Here is a 23,114-nt window from a genome sequence, read left to right on the forward strand (position 1 = left end):
TAAAGATTCATCCCCACGTATAACAAGATTTAACATCAGCAAGAAGAAAGCAATGACCAGCTGCTAGTACACAAAATTTGCTTGGGAGACCTGACTCTGAGTTTGATTGTACAGATATTATTATCTACTTCAAATCCTACTTCTGCAGTCTTGCTCTCTCCCAGCATGGCTTATCATATAAATCATACCCTTTCCTCCTGCTTGCAGATGGCCAATACTGCTGTATATTTAGTGTAGGCCACAACTAATCAGATCAACCCAACGCTGAGACTGGCTGATATATGTTTGAAATCCAAATACAGTCTGAAACCAGCACCCTGAAATGGCAACTGATTGCTTTAAGAATTAACCTGGTTTGTCAGAGTAACATCATTACTAATACTTTTGGGTAAGAAAAGCAGGTCTTCCTGCAATGCTTGAGACAGACACAAAACTATTCACTCCCACAGCTCAGACGGAAAAGCAGTAACCATTTATCCCAAAGATTTTGACTGCTAATCAAAGTAGACATATTGCAAGCTTTTTTGCTGTGCATTGCTACATGATGTAGTACAATAAAAACAGGTAGAAAGATGGCGGTCTTGGGTGCCACTGCAATTAAAATAGCAAAGAAGAATAGTGTGTATACATTAAAAAAACCTGTTTATCACGCCAACACTACATTTCAGTGCACTTCACTTGCACTTCTACCAGCAAATTAAAAACAAAGTGGTAAACAGCAATGATGGCCTGATCCTTTCTAAAGACTTGATAAATTTAGTGCTCACTAAACTGAGAAACTAACTTTTTGAGTCACCGAAAAAGTTTAGTGCACAACTCTACTGCACGGCTCTGCCTTCACATACAGAGCAGCTCTGCATGTTCCTATGCATGATGTCCTATTTATTTACGTCTTTGTGATGAAAAAGATATGTTTTACCGAGCTAGTGTGACAGTTTCAACTAAAATCCACTTTTCCTCCTTACATGATGCATTTTTTTAGCTGCTGAGGGCCCAGTTCGTCTAACCCCAGTCTTCTGGGCACAACAATTTCCTCCCGGCCTGGCACGGTGTTCCTGTGCACCAGCTGGAGCTCGGCTCCTCTGCACTAACCCACTTGGAGAATGCTACGTGCAGAAGAGGCACTCAAACATACCTGTGGCTTTGCACTCAGTGCATGTCTCAACCATCTTTCTTCAAGAGCCTGAAACCCTTCAGTCTACATCAAGTAAACTTATTACCAAGTCTGATTTAACCTTAAGTGGTGTCATCGTTAACATGGCAAGCAGAAGAATTTTAATGACAAGAATCATTTTATTCTCTAGCTCCTCAGTGCTCTGAATAGATCCCAAACCCCCAAATGAGAGTAAAAAAACGTATTCTCAGGGAAAAAAGACTTTTTAAGATCTAAAAGCAAACTACAGTATCTTTTTTGTTGCAATAAGAATTCTTTGATCAATTTTCTTCCTTCTGGTTTCTTCAGAAGAAAATAGATTTCAGGGAAAAGAATCTCTACTATCATATGTCAGTATTAAGCCATAAATGTCATCAGGAATTGTAGGTGCAAAACACCCGATTGGTATTCTGTGTCTTCCACGCAAGCAAAAACATTTATATTTTGTTAGAATAAAATACATGACAGTGGGATTTATGTCATGACTGTGTATAAATAAGCATGCCCAGAAAACAGTTAAAGGGGAGAAAAATACCAATATGAAATCTAATGGGTAAATTAGGAAATTGTAGTTACAGGAATTCAGTTGCTACTCAGTGTTTATAGGGAAGCACAAAGAGAACATCAAAATGCCTGCTCACATCCCATCTGTTACTACCTCTTGCTGGATAACATCTTGGATGCCAAAAAAGCTATTTAAATTTACTACATTGCAGCAGCTGATAAATATCTCGTCTGTGAAGATCTATTACTAAATAAGGACTAGATCTGAGGATAAACCTTACAAGCAGTTGTGTCAAAAAGATCCAAATTTTGCTTAGTATAACACCTGTACTCCTACAAGCCTACAGCTTCTAACTCTCTGTGCCTGTCTGTGTTTTTAATAGAGCATACAAGTGTACAACAATCCTCAAAAGCTGGATCATGTCAACAATAAAAGAAATACAGGTAGAACAGAAAGAATAGCATAAAAAAAGAAAAAAGAAAAGGTACTGGGAGGATGTGATGGAGAAGAGCAAGGCTACTATTCAACTATTTTGGAGGTGCTTACTTGGGGCACTTTCCACGTAGATCTGACAGGCACAGAATGCTGCCATGAAAACTGCCTCCAGCAATGGAATACATTTTCCAGCACATCACAGCAGCTGCAATGGCATCAATTCTGCTTGCAGTCCATGTCCAAACAGAAAAGTTCTCAGTGGTCCTATTTCAGCATATCTCAAGGACTAATTAAATCCTCATTACTATCTTCTAATTATTCCAGTGCTCTGGGATTTCACTGAGCAAGTCCCCAGTGGTGCATTAGATGAAAAGGGTTAAATAACCTGTGTTGATTTTGAGACTCCAGATCTATTTCAGACCTTTAGCATATCATCAGCATTATCATGAATATTTAACTACGTACCGCTGTGAAAATTGTAAGGGGAAAACAATTAAAGATTTTTAAAAAATTAATTCTGACCCATATACATTTGCACTAATAAATAAGGCTTCTTTAAGTATCCCCATTATGAGAGTGCTTGCTAGAGTAATAACCTAAAGTCATTAACTGTTTCCATTAAATTCAATGGTTTTCAGGAGCTCCCAGTTCACTATTTTAATATAAGACTGAATCCTGACATGTACATATCCAACTGCATAAGCCTGAAAAACACTACTTAAAAATAGTGTTTTTCAAGGTTTTTTAAGAACTAGGGATAGAACCATTCATCTCCGTGGGGGTAAAAATGCCTATTTCAACATTATTGTGACAAACATTCTCCTATTAGTATTTGCATAGGTGAGTATTCAGATATGCAGACAGACATCTCTGTTAGGTTCCAAAAGTAAGAGTGGGAGCATAAGCTAATGGCCAGGATGGAAGGATTCTTTTCCACGCTGCAGCTTCAGGAAACTGATTTAGGGGGTCAATCTGGATATACTGGGTTTCTGTTTGATCCATACAAATAACTTCTAACCCACTGAGCAGTTCTGGCTACTAAGCACATCCTCAAAGTGTGGCTTCAAAACCCAAACAGATGAGGTAAGTATATACAGCTGAATATAGTCGAGCGACTCTACCTCAGTTATTTGCCAAATGGTTATAACAGCTGTGGCATCACCACTGCCCGACCTCTGGGGGCTGATGTAACTGAAGTTTATAAAAAGCTTTTACTTCAATAAACACAAAAAATGGAACCCCTATTTTTGATCATAGTAAAGAAAAGTCTGGAGTGGCTGTATCAGAAACAAACTGCAAAACATGCATCCCTTTTCCCCCTCCCAAAGCATAACAAATTTCAATGACTAGCTTCATTGGCCGTGATCACGTTTTCATGTGGTATCCCCAAGTAATTGCTGGGATTCACCAGCAGTTAAAAACACATGTAGCTGAGCAGCCATGGCCACTCCTGCTTCTCCTGAGAGTTCTGACCCCAGCCCTGCACAGCCTGCCCACCGGTCTCCTTAGCTCTCTGGCGCCAACAGTCCATTAAGGTGTATGGGATTTACTTCAAATAACAGACTCGCAGAAGCTGAGACATAGGTTATGCACATAAAAGTACATGCAATTTCTTATTTCCAAGGTAGACGGTGTGTGTTGGTAGAACTGAAGAAGTTTCATTGATTGGGCTTCAAACAACAGCGGGCAGTTACCGATTCTGGGATGAGAACAGACGTGGGCTGCCTAGAATAGCATGCTCCCCCTATGCTGACTCAGGTCCAAATGTCCTACAGCTTGAGCAGGACAGGAAACATTTTCAGATTATTTTTTAAAAGTAAGCACTTTTACGCTCATTACAGAAAGTGTAAAATAAGCTGTATAAAAAGCAAGCTGGAATGCACAAAAAATCCAGTCCCCCAAGAAATGCCCATTACTCTATATATGCACATATGCTACCACTCCCCTCCTTCCACCCACAGAATGTACATGTAAAAATAGGCTTTTTGCTTCATGCTGCACTGTGTGACAGGGGACGTATAGTCTTAGGCAGGCAAACATGAAAATCCCAGCTGGCTGCTGAGTAACCATGGAAAATAGGGTAAAATATAATCAAACAATCTCATAATAAAATAAATAAACGTAAACTTAATGGTTTAAGGTAGTGGTTTAGCATCCAGAAGTGCTACAGCTCACACTCCACCTGTCAGTTAAGCTTTACAATATCTGGTAAACAACATTTTTTCAACATTGAGAGCAGAGGATTCTGCTTAAGAAATGATTAGTAATCTTTTGTTCACTCATTTCTCTCTCCAAACAAGGAAAGAACTGTTACACGAAGTGCTAAACCAAACAACACTACCTTATCCTAGGAAGGTTCTCTGCGTTTTTTTGTTTTAATTTTCTTTTCTTTTTCTTTTTCCTTTTTTCTTTTCTTTTTGGGGAGACAGTGTATCAGTAAGGCAAGAGTTTCAATTACTGTAACAGATGCCTATGGATCAGGTGTCCTTAGCAGCAACATTTTCTGCTCAGGTTTTTATCAATAAGTGACAAGCACCTTCCCTTTGAGTCCCCATCATTCCCCCTCCTTCCTTCCTTCAAGTTCAGTGGAAAGCAGTTCAAGCAAGCAAAGGAATCAACTAATGTAGCAGCCTTTTTAAAAGGTGAAGTTTTCCATTTCAAAGGAGCCTCTAATCAATGACAGGGCACAAAAGGGAATGCACGCATGTTTATGCAAGTATAGCACAGACTTTAGAGAAGCTTTGGGGAACATGTTCTGCAAAATCAATATGACCTAGCTGGTTACAAATTTCATATCTGCTGCATGAAACAAATAGACTTCTAGTACAAGCTGGGTCACATGGATCATGCATATTACACTGGATTTTGCATAGGAAGAGTGCAAAAATTGCAACATTCCCAAACACGTTTTCTCTGAGAACATACCCACAATTCTCACACATACCCCCCTGCACAGAGGAAGACCCACACTAAATCAATCTGTAAATTTTACTTCCCAGTTATGGCAGCTGTCTTACTCTGTTTTACTTTTGAATACCCCTCCGCCTCTCCTGACCACACAATGACCCCCAGTTTTGTTCTACAGCAGCAACGGAGAGGTTCAACCCTTTCAGCTCTGTCAGACCTGCCTAACTTGTCCCCCAAAGCCAGGTGAGGAACACACACTGCAGAAGTAACTATTACTGGGCAGTGTAACATTTTGTGCCAAGAAGCCCCAGTTGTGCCAGGAAATGCACACATCTTTCTGAGATGCTTGGCTGTTCAAAGCCTCAAATCTGATCCATTCCCACTGGCTTGTGACAATCTATCCCACATGTGTATCAAGTACTGAGGCAATTTTGATTTCACCAAACATGTATATTACTCTAAAAACTTTTTAAGGGGAAAATAGGTTCCTGCACCAACAACTAACTATGTATACAGAATGACCGAAAAGGACATGAAACAAACAAGTTGAGTGTGGAATTCTGTGTTTCACGTTCTCATTAATCAGCATTCCTGGAGGAGGGGACATCCAACACAGAAAACCAGCAAAAATTAAGACTCTTTCCTTTGTGAGTCCTCTTAGTTCCTCCTGGACGCTATCCCAGAAATTTGTCATTCTGTGAGTTCAACCTGTTTCACTGTGAGAAAACTTCTAGTATTTATGGTATCCCCATATGGTGCTACTTGGAGTATTTCTGGTAGCAAGACATTTTAGGAGGGGCATTTCATAAATAACTCCATGTTTATCACAGTTATCATGTGTCTGTTTTGCAAGCTTGTCACTGGCACATGTTAACCACTGCATGGACAGAATGCCCAATTTACAGCAGTTGATCGTATATACGGTCACACAACAAAGCTATGACAACTATCTTCCCTAAGCTAAGGAGGAAGGAAGCAAAAGGAGTTTATAAATAGTAACTTTCAGGAAAAAAAAAAAGCAGCTCTGTTTATTTTTGTAAGCACTTGCTAGGAAGCACCCTTTTTAGAACACTGCTGTTGCCTGCAAGGTTTTCCCCTGCAAAATTTCCAAATCTTTGAACCATTTGACCTAAATAGTTGATTTCCCTTTATATTTAAAGATATTTTTATCCTAGAACTGGCTAAAGGACTAGCTATCGTGTCCACGCAAAGATACTAGAGATGAGGATTTTGAGAACAATAACAAAACTGCAGCGCTCACAGCTAACGCTATTTCTATACCTCTTAATTCTACGATAGACAATCAAATGCTGAATTCTCTAAGACATGACACAAGTATTTACAGCAAACTGCCTTTATACTCTGGGCATTCACTGTATTTTCAGAAAGCCTTGTTTCCAATCACATTTTGGTAAAACCTGCTATTCAATTGCTCTTTCCCCAGAGAAGGAAACCCCCTGAGCCTTTTACAATGAGGACTGTCATTATTTTCCCTGAGAAAATAGAAGAAATACCAGGAAATCTCACATTGCTAACGTGTGACTTAAAACGAAGGCTGCACTTGGCACCAACTAAAAAAGCCCCAACACCTAACAAACCTCGGTCCTGTGGCATTGGTGACTGGCTCAAGGCAGGGTGGGAGCTGGATTCTGACTGGCTGCCAGGAGGCTGCGGTGGCATCTGACTGCCTGCAACACACAGAGAAAAAAGGGAAAACAGACTTGATTTAACATTGCAACGCACGAAACCAAGCCTTGCTACGTTTTTCAACCACTCAACATCACAGAAAGTACCAGCTATGTAAGGTAGAGACAGAGCTCAACAGGTCTAGCTTTTTTCCTTGCTTCCCCCCCCCCCCCTTTTCTTTTTTTTAAACCCATGGAGGAAACATGCATAAACATATTTAGCAACAGGCATGGCGAAATGTTCAATTTCGTATTGAGCGAGTTCCCAACCTCACCGACATGATCCAATTTATAGCTGCAAATCTCCTGACACATATTTCTGTTAGAGAGTTTAACAAAATCCAAGTCTGCTGAACAATAGGGCTCATCCTGCTGAGCTTAAACTGGCCTCCGGCCAGGCAGACATGGACTGCTGCCAACAATATTACCAATGAAAAATTCAGTCAATACAAAAATGACTAACAACAACAGTTTAAAAAGTATTTCAATGAATCAGTGGTTTAAATATTATTTGAATGTCCATGTAGAATATGGGAATAAAGAATAATACATAGGTGCACGTGGTGAAAGTGAAACACGTTTGAAAGGGATCAGACAGAAAAGGGGTATCTTATTACAAATAAAAGCAAAGGGAATATATTTGCTTATTAAAATACCCGTCCAGAACAGACAAAGCCTTTTTTATGGCCTGGTTCAAAAGACACCCACACAGTTTATCCGCTGCACTCTACCCACCCGAAGAAAAAGAGCGCTCAGTGCTGCCTGTGAGCCTCAGGACATCAAATGTTCCCTTCAATATTACTGGATAGTAAAGCAGATGCTTATTACATTGATGCAAGTCACATGGTGCCAGGGTCACCATTCAGCACTGTGTCAAGCAGGGAGGTCCACGCTACCACCCTCCCACTGCACAACACCCCAACGGCCTCACGCCTGACAGCCAACCTGCCACAGCACGAGCAGGGGTAAGAACGAGACCTGGATGTCTCCTGGGGCTTCTCTCTGCTGCTGGTCTGAGACGCGCCTGCTCCTGACAGCCCAAGCAGCTGGAAGACCACCTCAGGTTAGGCAGTGAATGTATACTTTAAGCATTTAGACACCGTAGTGACGAGCGCGTTATAAATAGCAGCAGACAGATTTATATCCCTCGTCCTCAGAAACTGCTCAGATTGTTTTCCGTTTGGAAGAGATGGAAAGAATAAAAACACAGGCAATAGATTTGTGCCTGCTGAGACTCATTTCCTCCTGCTCAGCAGCTGCCCCTCCGCAGTGGCAGGAGCAAGAACGCTGCGGCCAGTCCTGGTGCTGGGAGCCAACTGACGAGGGGGCTGCTCTTTCTGTAGAGTGATGAAGGGCCCCAAGTTGGACATAAAGGCAAGAAAACAAATGTGTCTGCTCTGCCCCATCCACTTCCCAGCCTCAAAGCAACTGGCTCTCAGCACAGCCTCTAGGTTGATAAAAGAACAAAATGAAAATCCATAAAACGTGGAGTGTAACCACTGCCTAGCTATTCAGATGAGGTGCGTTTGCAGTAAAAAACATGACAGTCAACATTACAGGCAGCAGCTGTGACAACTGTCTCAGAGATGCAAATGCCGGACTAGAGGCAGAATTGCTCCTCCAAAAGACCAAACATGCCACTCAGTGCCTGAGGCTTTGGGATCCACGGCCCATTCACGAACTCTAAGGCATATGACAATAATATTCCAGCTTCTGTTTTGATGTCACGCAAGAGCGGGCAGTGGAGACGTTAAGTGCCTGCATTATAATGAACGCTTTCTGCTTGACAGGAAGGATTCAGTGACTCAAGACTGTAAACAAACAGCAATTCCATGTTAACACAGGGCACTGCCACTTCCATTGTGTATGCCTGAGGCACCCCTATCAGATATAACACTTCAAGTACATCTGAACCACGGAAGATTTTTACAAATACTTAAGAAAGTAACATAAAGGCAGGGGTGGTCCTGACTGCACCACACAGCTCCCAGTGGGATCTCCTTTTAGGTGGAGGCTTGGCAAACTTTGAGGGAGATCAATAGTGCATGGAAGATCTATGCTAGGCAACGTATTCTGAATACATTTATACATGGTATTTAATTTTTTACATTGATAATAACTTCCGTTATCTGACAGGAGCCTTTTCCTGTACAGGCAGATGTGCAAGCACAAACTGGCAAAGTCGAAGCCTAGGACAGTGCATGTATGACCTGTTACAAAGAAATCGTTTTCTTCTGCATCCTTATGGAACACAGACTCAGGAGTTTTGCAAATTCACTGCCATATTCAGCCTCTGCAAACATTAACACTATTTCATCAGTTCACTTCTTAAAGTTTACTTCTGGTTTGGGTTTGGTTTTTTTTTCTGTATTGAAAGCTATATTTTTGCTTCACAAAGGAAAACGATTTGGCCAACAGGATCAACTCTACACATCATCTAACAAGTAACAAAACTGCAAAAGTACCATTATCGTTTATCAGTGGGTGCTGCAAATGATCCAGGTGCTGGAAATTGAAGTACTGCACCAAGATGTTTTCAGGTGAACTGCTATTTTATCCTTAGAAGTGATCTGAAAGGTAAGAGGAGGTTAAGCACCCAAATACCTTTGAAGACTTGAACTGAACTCTTAATTTGGGTATCTAACTCCTATTGATTGGGAGTTGATGACAGAACCTTAAAAACCTTTGAAGATCCTGTCTGCCATGCTTTTTAAGTTTCCTTGTCATGAAAAGAAATGACCTTAAAGATTTTCCACTTCTTTCCTTTAAATGATATTAATCCTTCTCTCTTTCAACCGGTATTGTAGTTGGGATTCTTGGAAGACACTTTAAATAATACATGATCAGACTTTTGTATTTTATTAGGGAAGGAAAACTTCTACCGGACAAAAACAATATCTTTTCTTTTTAAACATGAATTCTACAGCTATTTAAGACACGAAAAAAAAACCCAATTTTTTTTTTTTTCCCTCTGACAGACTAATGCCTCCCAATGATACACAGATGGAAGTTTAAACAGGAATGACCTTTTCACATGTTTTGTATAGCATTGTTGCCACATTACTGAGATGCTCCACCTTCCAGAACTTCTGCAAAGTGAATACTATGGATGTTTCGCAACATTTTTATTATGCAAAATCGCAGCAATACAATAATGCATGTTAAAAGGATAGATGCTGCCACACTAATTCTTTCACCTAGGTTTTAACAGAGGAGCAAAATGGTATTCAAATTTATATAGCTATCTTGTAAAATTAGTTGTTAAAACTATCAAAACGAGCAGCCTAATACCATGTCTGCTATTAAAAAAAAAAAAAGTCAGTTGAAGAGGTGGGAGAATTTAAAAATGCTTAATAGCACAATTGTAAGCTGGTTTTCTATTTTTAAAATTATGTCAGAAATGCTTTTAAACATTTTGCATGAGACTGAAAACCTATGCTTGAAATAAATAGAGTCAGGGGAGACTGCACCGCACCTTTGGAAAAGATGGATTGAGAAAAGTACTAAATGGCAATTGCATTATGACTACAGCCATGAAATCTGCAGTTAAAAGTGTAAAAAGTAAATTCCTTAGAGCCAACATAGCAAGAAAGAACAGAGCTTTGATATCCTACTGAAGAGGGGTCCTTACGATGAATTACAGCCCAAATGAGTAATGTTTTGAAGCATGCCGAGGGCTCTCTGCTCCCATCACTGTGATGACACTGGAGGATGCTCAGCAGTGGTACCCTGTACCTGCTGGACAATAGCTCACAGAATTGTGCCTAAACAACTGAATCAAGAAAGCACTCCAGTGGTAATAGGTTCTCCCTGGGAAATCACTAGTTAAGGAGGGGTATCAGCACAGGAATTCTAAGATGAGGAACCGGGAAACAGGAGAGAGAGTGACTTATCACAGCCTGTGTTAAAAGGGGACCATTAGGGTAGAGGAAAGGCCAGGGTTTGTCTCCGGGACAATTCTCAGTCTAATTTAGGAATTAAAGACTAGAACTGGATTAATGACATTGGTTAATTACAAAGCAGGGAATCTTAGTCAATATAGAAGATGATCAAAATACTATCTAAGAAACTGGACCACCTTTTGGGTTGGAGTAACAAAAATGCAAACATTACACACCCAGACCAGAAATAAGCCTTTTCTAACTGAAGAGCTGTAGGATTATCAGTTATAACTGGGAGAATAAAAGGAAGGGAAATCTGACCATATTGGTTGACCTACAAATGGTTAAACATTTGATGTCACCTCAATCAAACCAATTTATTATTAGGATGAATTAGGAGAATTGTTTCCAGTAGAGGTAAGGCAACAGAACACCACTGCTGATGTGTCACTGGTGAGTCTTCACACAGACAAAACCAGAAAGTTTAATGCTAACTGGAATGGGAATCAAGAACATCATGACGTGACTGGAGGCTGAGACAGTGTTATTTAGCATGGCAAAAACTAAAGCCGTGATTTTGTGACTTCTTTTTGAAAAGGTATTTGTGGCTAAATATCAGGGAGGAAAAAGAGCACGATGTTTAGGATGGTAATCAAACCATTACTGGAATTTTAAACAACTTCCTTTTAGGAATAATGAGGTCCAGGAAACCTAGTGATTAAGATGAAATCTGATAAAAAACAGTCTTATGTGACAGTAAAGGCTCACAGACCAGAAGGGACATTCTGGGTCTCGGATCCCTACATCAGAAATTAAAGATCATAAAGAGGCTTCTATATGGGATTGTTTTTAATGAGCTTTTCAGGAAATTGGAAGTGAGGTGCAAATGACCTCAAAGGAAAGAAATTTTTCTATGGGTAGCGTAAAGGGAAACTGGTCATGTGGTTTGTGTTATCTCTTTCATCTTACAAGCCTATAACCTTTCGAGATTATTTTCTTCCTTAATTTATGCATTGTAGCCAAACTTCCTGTTGTATCAACAGTATTATAAAATTACTTACTCTGAGTGAAAAACAAGGGTTCCCCGCATATCCCCCCAAATGAAGACCTACAAAATATTAAAACCTTCTTTGTATCTATACAGCAACCTGAGCACAGATGCTTTGGAAGGTCACTGATATGTGGACCCTTTCAGACACAGCAGCTGTGGTTCTGCTGAACCACTTTGGGGGGATACACAGAGTCAAGCGTGCTCAAACCAAGCCTTCTGGCTCTGCACACTGCAGCTAATAACTCCTTGCTGGCAACAGCAACACTGGTAATTCACTGCTGCCTGCTCACAGAGATGATTTCCATCTCTCCAACCTGGCAGCTCTGGACTAAGCCCGGAGCCCTCCTGCCTGGGTATGCTTTTTGGTGGCTGGTGGTGTGGCTGCTGAAGGTGAGATCGCAAGTGGCTGACCTGTTCTGCTGCAGAAATGCAAAGCGTCTGCAAACATGAAGATTGTCAACTTAAGCCAGACTTACGGATGCTCCACATTACCAAAAGTTATTGTTGTTGGGCCTGGCCCTGATTTTCCATATGACCTCTTAAAACATATGCATCATGCTCCAAAGACTCAAGATTCCCTAACACACGAGTATCACTCGCAATCCATGCAAAATCAACAAAAGGTAAAAAACCCACTTCTCATTAAAGTATAATGCTCAGACTACTAATCCTTGACAGTTACACTCCATTTTCTTCTTCATTTTTGTATCACATTTACCATATCAAGGACAGGGTTGTGAGCGAGTTCCAGGGATGTCATTGTAACCTAAGTGCTAAATTGCTCTCAAATCTCCATTAAAAGATGCAACAGTGAGCTAAGGCGGGCTGAAGAACCCTAGCTCTGACTTTTCTCTGCACACATGCAACAGCATAAACATCTTAATTTCGCAACCAGAAGCTACTTGTTTGACATGATACAACATTTAATTCAAAGCAAAGCTGACACTGACAGGACGAGGTAGCTATTCAATATTTTGTTTCATGCTCATTATTCAGCATGTAGTCCCAAGGCATTACTTATGGAACACCATCCAAATGTCACCCTCACTACAGAATAATTCATTATATTATGGACTTCTTTTAAAAAAAGAATTAAGTAGCTGAAACTGGGGTTTGCCAAATCAGACATCAAAGTTTTATTTCCAGGTTGTGTAACCTCTGAGTAAGCTATGAAGGCTTTTAGAAATCCTCAGGAGTATAAAGTGAAATAATCATTAGTGCTGCCTAAACAGACAAAAGGCAAAAAAGCAAATATATTGCCCACCCAAGGCGAAAGATCACTTTGCTCAGGAGGGGAAGGGAGAGGAGCAGCAGCCACTGCATGAAGGTTTATTTAATCCAGAAATCACCTCTGCATTTGGACTGACGTGAAGCACCACAGCATTTTTATCCCGAGATTTTGGCAACAAGCCCAAAGCAAGCTGTCAGTAGAAATCTTCAAAAGGCTGTGACTCACCCAAAGAACGAATGGATTTCCAGTAGGCCACAGCACGCACCTGTCTGCCTGACGACTATTCCTCTCCAACAAATTTCAGAATCCTGCTGCAAACCAGGAACGCAGTAGAGCTCCTCAAAATTAAGGATGCATCATTTATTCATTTATTTATTTATAAGTAAAGGTGTAAGTCGGTCTAAATCTAGGCATCACTGCTTCTCTATTCTCCATAACACCCGCCCCAAACCTGTAATTTCACTTTACAGTTAGGAGAAGTTTCATTTTGGGGGATCAAATTCTTTCTGCTTTCTCCTCTGCCTAACTCCACGTTCATTTAATACATTATTTCCATGAAGCTCGGGAGAGCTCCCAGCCCCAGGGTATTTCTGCTGGAGGCCGACCCAGAATGGCGCAGCCCAGGATAGCAACCAGTTAAATCTTTTCTAATCCCTGCATTCAGAAATGGTGGCTCACAGCGGCTGGCACGCAGGAACTGAATAGAGCAGGCGAGCTCGTATTTCTCTCACCAAGCCAAATTAATAAAAACAAAACCTGGTTTCTCCTTCTCGTTTTCCTATTCTTCCTGCTCCCCAATATTTTTCCTCTTTCAAACAATTTTTCCCCCCCCCCTTTTTTTTTTTGGTGTGTTTGAGGAGCTTAATGTTTGGCTGCCTTCTGAAGAAACGGGCACAGTGACAGATGAAAGGCCATATTCACCGCCTAATTCAGAATAGGGAAAAACCGACTGCTGCGCATTTAAGATTCTAACAACCTTGCAATTTTGTATAGCCGTTTTCCCCAACCCGTTCTTTTGAAGAAATCTGCTTTTATTCTGTTAATAACTAACCACAGTTGCAGCAGCATGGATCCGATTAGCAGTTCTTACGCTACAAAGGAGGGGGGGGGGGGAGGGCTGTGAACAGGGTTGCCAATTTGTCCACCTGGGTCCCCAGGAGAAAGATTAGATGAGGCGCTTGCTCCTTTCTTCCCCACTCGCTCGCTGCTCTGCACTAGACAGACCTCTTCAAAGCCCAGCCACTGACTTAATTCTTCTTTTTCCTCTCAAAAGTCTCATTTAACCGCCCCTCCACATGTTTTGCGCTCTGTGCCACCACGTCCCTCCAAAGCGACAGCGTGAATTGGGATGAGAGGGGCTGGGAGAGGCTGCGGCCGCAGCTTGCCCAGCACTTTCTCTCACACCTCTACGGGGCCTCTGAATTGCTTTTAGATTTTGTAAATTGTATTTTCTTAAATTTGTGCAAACCGCTGAAGAAAGTGCCTGTGTTCTTTAGGGAACGATCCAAACCCTGCAATCATACCGTATTTTTTTACTCTGTCCTTTTAAGCCTTTACAGAAATGACAGGTTTGCTTGCATTTAGACTGAAGCAGGAGATTGCAAAGGGTTGCATGGATTTAATAATTCGTAATTACTTGGGACACGACATTACATGTTTGTTAATGCAAAAAGCATAAGCTTCGACTAGAGAAAAATCATTCTCAATTTCTTTGGAAAATGTCAATAACCAGAATATAAAATTTAATTGATTCAAGTGCTAAATATCTAAAAGCTTCTAACAAAGGACAGGGCAGTATTTCTTCCTTATTTTTGGCTCGCTCCTTCCTTCCAGAAATGAAACCTACCCTGCCACACACTTGAAACATAAAACTTCAGGATTCCATTTAAGGAGTCAATCCAAATTCCAAAAGGAAGAATTTTTCATTATCAATGCTCATTCTTTAGACTACATTTGTACAAGTTTTTCTCTAAGCTGTTCCTCGTTGCACCTACTGGTTTTAAGAGACTGAGAAGCACAACCAAGGTAGCAGACATACACTTCTAGCATTTCCCACCTAATAAAAACCTTAACTCCTAAATTTAACATTGCCAAATTCTAACAAAACCATATATCAACTTTCATTTATGGTATCTGCAGTGTGAAAACATACAAGATGCCAAAGAAAGGGTGAATGTGAACTGAAACTGCTGATTCTTAGCTGCATTTCTTTTCCCTTGATCCAGCTACACATAAGAATCGCCCAGGATAAATATTCATCATCAGGTGGCATTAACTTGAAAGACCAGCAGCGATGGTGTTTCACTCCTCCCTGCTCCTCCCGACTCTCTCAAGTTCAGGCAAGCAGGTGGAAATTGGAGCAGCGCTGATACGTGGCAATGAACTATTTTGCTAATCCTACAAGCTGCTTCTCATACCAGTCCACTGCCTGTGATTAACGGGTGTTTCAACAGCAAAATGTATGTGCTCTCATTAATGCTATGCTCAAAAGGAACAAACTCTTAGATAATCTAGTTTTTCTTATTGCATTATATTACATATTACAGAGCCCCATCTCAATGGTTCTCAGGGGCTGCGGAAAAAAGGGCAAGTTGAATGCATAAAGGATAAAAGCACCTTGAGGCAAACCTGCTTCCAAAACCCATTTGGTGGTTCTGATCTTCCTAGAAGACAATATCTATCATGCCATATTTCATCTTGCCCGACAACGATAAGCTCCAAAGACTGGTGCAGAAGCGGAGCAATTCTTCATGTATTTTTAATCAACAGAGAACTTTCATCTGGTGAGCTCCCTCCGCAAGGTCACACACACCACGCGCGGCCACATGTCTCTCATGCAGTTTGCAAACACTAACTTCCATGTCAGCTTCTGTTTGGAAGGGGGAGTATCAACGTTAGCAACCCCGGTTATATCGTTTATAAACATGCAGATGTGGATTATTAAAGATTAATGCATTTTGGGATTGGTGTCGGCATTCCGTTTGTCTCACGCCGAAACCAATTCTGTTCTTCATTAGTCAATGACAGCCCACATCACCCTGTTGTGGAAGAGAAATCAAAGGTGCAAGCGTGAATTGAGAATAAGTGATGAAACTGATTACTAAGAAACTTAACGGCTGTAATCAATCAACACATCACAATAATTTGAGTCCACTGTTATCTGGAGATGAGGAACAAACGGAAAAGCTCACTACTGGACTAAGTTGTTCTTATGAGTTTGTCTTCTAAAAATCCACTTTGTAATCTGACTTCCATATCTACCTATGGAGCAAAGCCCTCAAAGGGCTGTTGAATCTTTCAAGCTACTGGCTCACCTGCACGAATTTTGTCTCTAAGGAGGAGACAGAATATCTTGCTTTTCATTATTAAAAAAAAAGGAAACATTATCTGGAGGTAGTTGAAATGTTCTTCTTTTGAGGCTAAATGGCTAACTTCTAGCTGGCCCATTATTAATTCAAGCCATATTTACAATTGCTCAGGTTCCTTCTACTAAGGAGGTACACACCAGATATCCATCTAGTCAAGCCTGACAGTGGCTATGAAGCATGAAGGCCGCTTTAAAGACCTCTAATGGCAGTGATACAGAGTGCACTGAAAAACTGGAAACTGCAACAGCCTATCCCATCAGAGAAACCAAACCACTCAGGACATTATGCTCTATTTTATCTAGGTATAACAATCATCTGTCAACAACAACCACAAAAACATGCTGATCCAAACGTGAGAGACTTTTCCCATTCACTCATCAATCACTGATAAGTACTGCAAAGAATGAGGGAGTGACAGACATCCTTTTAATTTTTATAATATGCAAATTAATGCCCTATTTGGCAACACAAAGAAGGACAGAGAATCTGTGTTTGTGTAGCCAAATAACGACACAATAAAAACCCCAAATGGTCAAACCCAAAGAGACACCGTATTACCTTTCTTGACAAAAACATAAGTGGGTTGAGCAAAAAACCTCATAAAGAAATGCGCAGTTTAGTGATGAAATGTAAACAGTAATTGTCAAAGGATGGCCTTAAAGTATACAGCTAAACCTAACAACAAACATACCCGTCAAATCTTGGCGGCTGTGGTTTGAATTTTGTTATGTGAACCAGAGCAAGTGCATAATCATGCAAAGATTTTAACTGGATTTCAACAGCTGCCATACTCCAGGTGGACCTGTACCAGCACCACAAGGGCTACCAGTGACTCACAGGGCTACAAGAAGCGGCCTGCCGTACGTGTGCTGCCGCAGCGTGCACAGCAGCAGATGCCCCACCATGCTGGCCGCTTGGCAGCTGCCAGGATGGCGAAAACAGGCCTGGCAGCAATCAACAAAGAGCACAAACCAGACATGGGGCAGAGCACAGCTATGGCGATGTGAGTGCTACCGACCCGGCAGCCTAGGGGAGGTTTGTATGAGGCCTTTGTAGGGTGCTGGAAAACCCTCAACCATGCTCCCCAGACCCCACAGGATGTTCAGTCCATGGGGCAGAAATGTTCGTCACTGGCTTACACAGCAATTTGAACATTGAAACTGAAATGTGTGACCATGAAATATAAATATTGATAAACCAGCTGTAAGTAACTAAAACCACTTAAAATTAAAAACTAGAAACTACCTCTAAAAATAACCACCCAGGGCATGCTGGTTTTGGTGACTTTTAGGTTTTCTATCTGATGCTTAACTTAGAGCTAATGAAAAGCAGCAGCTTGATGGTCCTGGAATATGAAACCCTCTGTCATCAGGAAAAACTAACAGGAGGAACTCGAACAGCGTGTCTCTGTCTCATTTCATATCCTGCACCTGTTCTCGGAAGACCACCTCTGCAGAGAAGGACACCTTCATGATCTCTCTGGCCAGGCTGCAAGTACGACAGCGATTTTGATAGTGCCTTTTGTAGCACAGGCTTTCCTTTGGAAACTAGGCTGAGACTATTTAGTTATTTCACAAAGCCTTGAGACAACAGATTATTCATCAGTTGTGACCTGGGCTGAATTCTAATAGGTATCACAGGTTAGATCCTCCATATGCTAGAAGCAATGCCTCAAGCCTTACAATTTGCTTATTTTTCCTCTTGCCAAAAAGACAGAAAAACTCTAAATGTTGTGCAAACCCTTCAAAAGAAGGCGTTTTAAGCTACCGCTATGTGAAACCTTCATGTATTTCATTTGTAAGCATTCTAGATTTGCAAAACTGCTGAATAGATGTTTTGTGCACTAGCAGTGATTAAGAACATAGCTACGTCAATGGCATCTCGTGTTTTGATTTTTTCTGGTCTGGATGCCAATGAACAGCATGCATCTTCCTTACAACAAGCTGTTGCAAGATTTTTGCCTCCGGAGAAGCCAAGGGGGAAATATTGATAGATGTGTTAAAATAATCTTTCTAGACAGGGAGATCATATCCATTTTACAAGGATAAAATCCCCTTTCTTGTTTTGCAATTATTTACAGATATCTGTAAAAGAACAACAAAAAAAATAATTACAAATTCGCAGAATTACTGAATGGCTTGGGTTGAAAGGGACCTTAAACACCATCTAGTTCCACCCCACTGCCACAGGCAGGGGCACCTTCTGCTAGACCAGGCTGCTCAACGCCCGGCCTTGAACACTGCCGGGGACGGGGCAGCCACAGCTTCTCTGGGCAACCCATTCCAGTGCATCCCTACCCTCCCAGTAAAGAACTTCTTATACCTACCCTAAATCTCCCCTCTTTCAGCTTAAAGCCTTTCTCCCTTGTCCCAGCCCTACGTGCCCTCTCCAGCTTTCTTGTAAGTCCCCTTTAGGTACTGGAAGGCTGCTAGAAGGTCGCTCTGGAGCCTTCTCTTCTCCAGGCTGAACAACCCCAACTCTCTCAATCTGTCTTCATCGTAGAGGTGCTCCAGCCCTTTGACCATCTTTGTGGCCCTCCTCTGGACTCACTCGAGCAGATCCATGTCCTTCTTGTGTGGGGACGCCAGAGCTGAACGCGGTACTGCAGGTGGGGTCTCACAAGAACAGAGCAGAGGGGCAGGATCACCTCCCTTGATCTGCTGGTCACACTTCTTCGGATGCAGCCCAGCATACGGTTGGCTTTCTGGGCTGCAAGTGCACACTGCTGGCTCATGCTGGGCTTCTCACTGGCCAGCGCCCCCCCAAGTCTTTCTCCTTAGGGCTGCTCTCAATCCATTTTCTGGTCACTTTCATATGGCAGTTTTCTCTCCTTCAAATAATGTTTGAAGAGTCCATGCTCTACAACATACCAGCAGTGGTGGTCAATGGAGCGAGCATGTGGGATAACTCAATCCTGAGCAAATTATTTTTCCAAATTCTTGTTTAAAACATGACTTGTCTGACTGGCTTGTCTTAACTGCAGCCACTTCTGGAAGCAGTTCAACTCTGACTCCTCCTTTTATACAGCACAAAAGAAAGCATCACTCCTATTCAGGTTTTTGCATTAAAATATCCTTCTGGACTATGACAGACTATTGCTTATTTTTTTCTTCTCTCAGCATTTTAATCACTCTAGTCTATCCACACGTTGACTAACATGCACAGCAAGGCAAGATGTCCTGCTACAGCTCTCTCTGGGTATCCCATTCCCCTCTTGCTCTTTTTTTAATGGAATGCTAGCTGTAACTCTAATCCTGACAGGTCCTGGATTTCAAGCTAGCTAGCTGATCAATACAGGAGGGGAAGACCTCCAGAATTGAAAAGAACAGAGCTGATCACTGAATGGAACACATCCATTGACTCATATACCAGAATTAAAGATGTGCGCTGTTTTTAATCAGAGAAGGGTGCTGGCCACTGGTTAGCATAAATTGAGATGACCAGCAATAACATTCGTTGGTGAGAGTATCCACACACGGATTTCTTCCTAAAAATTGTAACTCCAGCTGTATCCAAGCTCCTTGGTGAAAGAAGACATCAGTACAATTGCAATACAACCAACAATGCAGCTGATGCTTAACAGAGTGAAAATAAGCTCGTTTGTTCAGAAAGTGAATGTAACATATAAAAAGCGCAAGTGAAAATACTGATCTGTGTGAAAAAAAATTCCTTTTACTTATTTCTAAAGACAGTACTTGCTATTCAATATTAATAGAGCATATCCTTCTCTTCCATACAGTTAAAAATCCCTGCAGAGGTTTAAAAATAATAGAATCTATTGACTCATACAAAACCTGCTTGCCCATCATGGGTTAAGGGATTCCTGGCCTATCAGCAATCTTCCACAGAACTCTTAATATTAAAAATTTTTGCTGCTTACACTGCAAGGGAGAAAGAGCTGACAAAAGCCTTTGGCCAGTGAGATCAAAATTAGGGATGGGGGGAGAAAGGAGAGTTTAGCTTATTTACATTTTTGCTTTGTTAGTAAACTGGAATGGCTGGAGCAGGAGGGAAAGGGGAAAAAAAAAAAGACAGAAAAGTGAAATTAACAGCCACTAAATCTTCTGGCAACAGCAGTGCATTTTGATGATGTGCTGCATCAGCTTCCGCTAATGGTTTAGGGTTGAATCAGGCACAGTTCAAGACCCAAAGCAGTGCAGGGCATCGCGTCTCATTCTTTGGAAGAAGACGTACCCTAGTTATGAAGATGGCTACAAAACAAAGAGATCGGGATTTCTGGCAAAGCAGAATAATGATCTACTTAACACAAATCAGAATGCCATTTTGAATCCCCCAAAACCATAGAAGAGTAGGATTTCAGTCCTGTAACGAAAGTGTGTGTGAACAAGAAGTGTTACCCTTCTGAGAGAAAACTCTTTTTCTCAACAAAACCCGTCTAAGTCGCTTTTTCTGCTCTTAGGGGTTAATCTCCCTGGTCTATTCGAGTCAAGCGAATGGAAACAAAGGCTGTATATGTGTGTGCCACTTACCACACAAAATATCCGTCCAGTATTTCAGAGAGCACAGGAAGGAAATGCCCACTGAGCTAGGGATGTGCCAATGTCAGTGCTGCCTGTGCCAGTCCATTCCTGTGAAATCTGTGGCGTGCAGCAGAAAGCAATGCGGGGCGGCAGGCTTGTGGTGGGGTGGGGAGACAGCTTAAACCGGCAGTGGGAATAGAATCAGCCATTTGGGAGGTTTAATAGGGGGCTGTTTGTTTGTCTGCCCTTTTGATGTTAAATTAGCCTTCAATTTTGTTGCGAGGAAGGAGGCATTGGGAAAAGGATGCTTCTCTTCCAGTAAACCCTGGGAAAGCAACACCTTTATTTTAACGGCCTTCCCACCAAGAACCCCCTGCAACATTTTGGCTTTCCCTAGCCATAGCTATCAGCAACACAACAGCTGCTCATTTTACAATGACTTGCTGGAGAGAGAATGATTGAAAGAGCCAATCTATGTCACATGGAGAAGCTGTGGCACAACATCGCAGGAGGTAATAGGAGAGGAATGAGGTCAGAACAAACAAGGGTAGGGTGAGAACGGAGAGGAAAATAGCAGCGAGCAAAATTACTGAAGGCGAGACGCTGTAGCACGCAATCTGTTTGAAAACGGCCACAACCTGAACACTGCAAACAGCCACAGAAACACACACAAGCTCTGTGTTACTTCTTCACAGGGTCTCGTAAATATGGCTGCTGAAAAAAGCTACCCCAGTCCGAGTAATGAAGCACAACAGTGGGAATACACTTAGGTGAAAGCACAGTCAAATTCATACAGCTTGAAAGCCCCAGCACGTGGTGGTGTCCTACTAGTTGCAGGGTTTTAAAGAGCAGCCTTGCTCGTGTCATTTTGCAGCTTGAGAACCAGGATGGCAGCAGCAGCAGCAGCGATGCTCCCGCAGCTGCCCGGCTCCCCTCTGGAGAGAGCGCTCGCCTGGGAGCTCCCCTTTAGCAACAGGGCTGCAGAGCCCAGGAGCTCACCCACGCTGGGGCAGCAGCAGCGACCGGCTTTGATTTAGTCCATTCATAAAAATCCTTCCTGAGGAAGAGTTGCTTTCGTGTGACTGCAGCAGACCACCAGAAAGCCACCATGCAAAACGGTGGCAATGGTTTGTATGAAGAGGCAGTACTTTTCACCAGGCCAGCCACAAAAATGAGCTTTGGGGCTCAGCTGAAGTAACGAAGCGACTCTGACCCTGACCTGTGGTCCCACTCCCCTTTTATTCTTACCTCACAGGGATCAACTGGTTTCATAAAAGTTATTACTTTCCCCTACGCTCTGTCCTGTTCTTATCCTTATCTATCATGGCTACAATAAAGCTATTTTCAATGTCATAACTTTCTTTCCCTATTCAGCAATCAGGCTGTTAAAATGCCAATCCATTTACTTGCCTGAATCTGACTGTGGGAAAATGTCACCTTTCCAGCTAGATGGGACTATCTGGCTTCAGCCAACAACAGGGACAGGCTTCTGCACCATGTGCTAGAAATATGCTGCAAACACAAAACTACCATACTGCACATAATGCAAATATTCCAGTCCTGCTGCTGTCCCTGCTATTCCTGACCCACCTGAGCACATGATGCCAGTCAGAGTGGCTGGAAAGGGAAGAAATAACTGCAGGGCACACATGAAGCATCAGGGCTCGACATGCTCAGGCCACATTTAGTATGCAACATTCCTGCGTGCACTGAGCTTACTCCCCTTTGCTTATCTAGTTTAACCTCTGTATACAAACAGGCACCTACACTTCACACAGATACTTTTGTTCTGAATACCAAAACACACACTACTCCCTGAATTTTAACCTGCATTTGGTTTACAGCACATCTAATGAAAAGGCATCATTGCTTTTGTTTCTTTTAACTGAGCTCCATGTTGATTTTTTGTGGTTTTGTCAGCAACTGATGTTATCTCCCTGGGGTAATGTCAGCATTCTCCTACTCTTAGGAATTCCCCTAGTATTCAAAATGTCAGAAAATAATCAAAAACTTGGGCATCAGAAAGAGAATAAACTCCTCTGAAATACCAAGCGCACATTGCTGCCTGACCCCCTGCAAGTAACATTCCAGAAGGGTGGAGACAAGGTAAGAACTGGAGTAAATGCATGCCTGTTTTTCCTTCTGGGTATCTTAAGAGATTTCCATAATATTCTGAACGTGCAGGAATGACTGTGTGTCACACTACGTGGCACAACAGAGCGAGTGGCAAGCATGCCACTGGCATTTCAATTATTACTGGTGGGGCTGGATTCCTTTTGGAATAACTTTTGACCTTTACAGTATTAAGAAATATCTTATACAATATTCTCTATTCATGTCCAAAATCACATTATCACAATACAGGGTGTGGAAAATCTCTGCCTCATCTTCTGGGTCTGAAACCACCATACAAGTCA

General features: G+C 41.8%; 1 protein-coding gene across 7 annotated transcripts in view; it reads right to left on the bottom strand.

Annotated features, from left to right (window-relative positions):
- Window positions 1-23,114, bottom strand: part of ARID1B (AT-rich interaction domain 1B) — a 330,667-nt gene that overhangs the window by 77,095 nt on the left and 230,458 nt on the right. For 5 of the 7 annotated variants that reach the window (XM_030499916.1, XM_030499915.1, XM_030499911.1 and 2 more), the window contains one exon: window positions 6,599-6,688. The exons of the other annotated variants lie outside the window; for them this stretch is intronic. In XM_030499916.1, the coding sequence (XP_030355776.1) occupies window positions 6,599-6,688 (90 nt within the window). The remainder of the gene's footprint in view (window positions 1-6,598; window positions 6,689-23,114) is intronic. 7 annotated transcript variants of the gene reach the window in all.

The sequence above is a fragment of the Strigops habroptila genome, chromosome 10, assembly GCF_004027225.2.
Source record: "Strigops habroptila isolate Jane chromosome 10, bStrHab1.2.pri, whole genome shotgun sequence".
NCBI lineage: Eukaryota > Metazoa > Chordata > Aves > Psittaciformes > Psittacidae > Strigops > Strigops habroptila.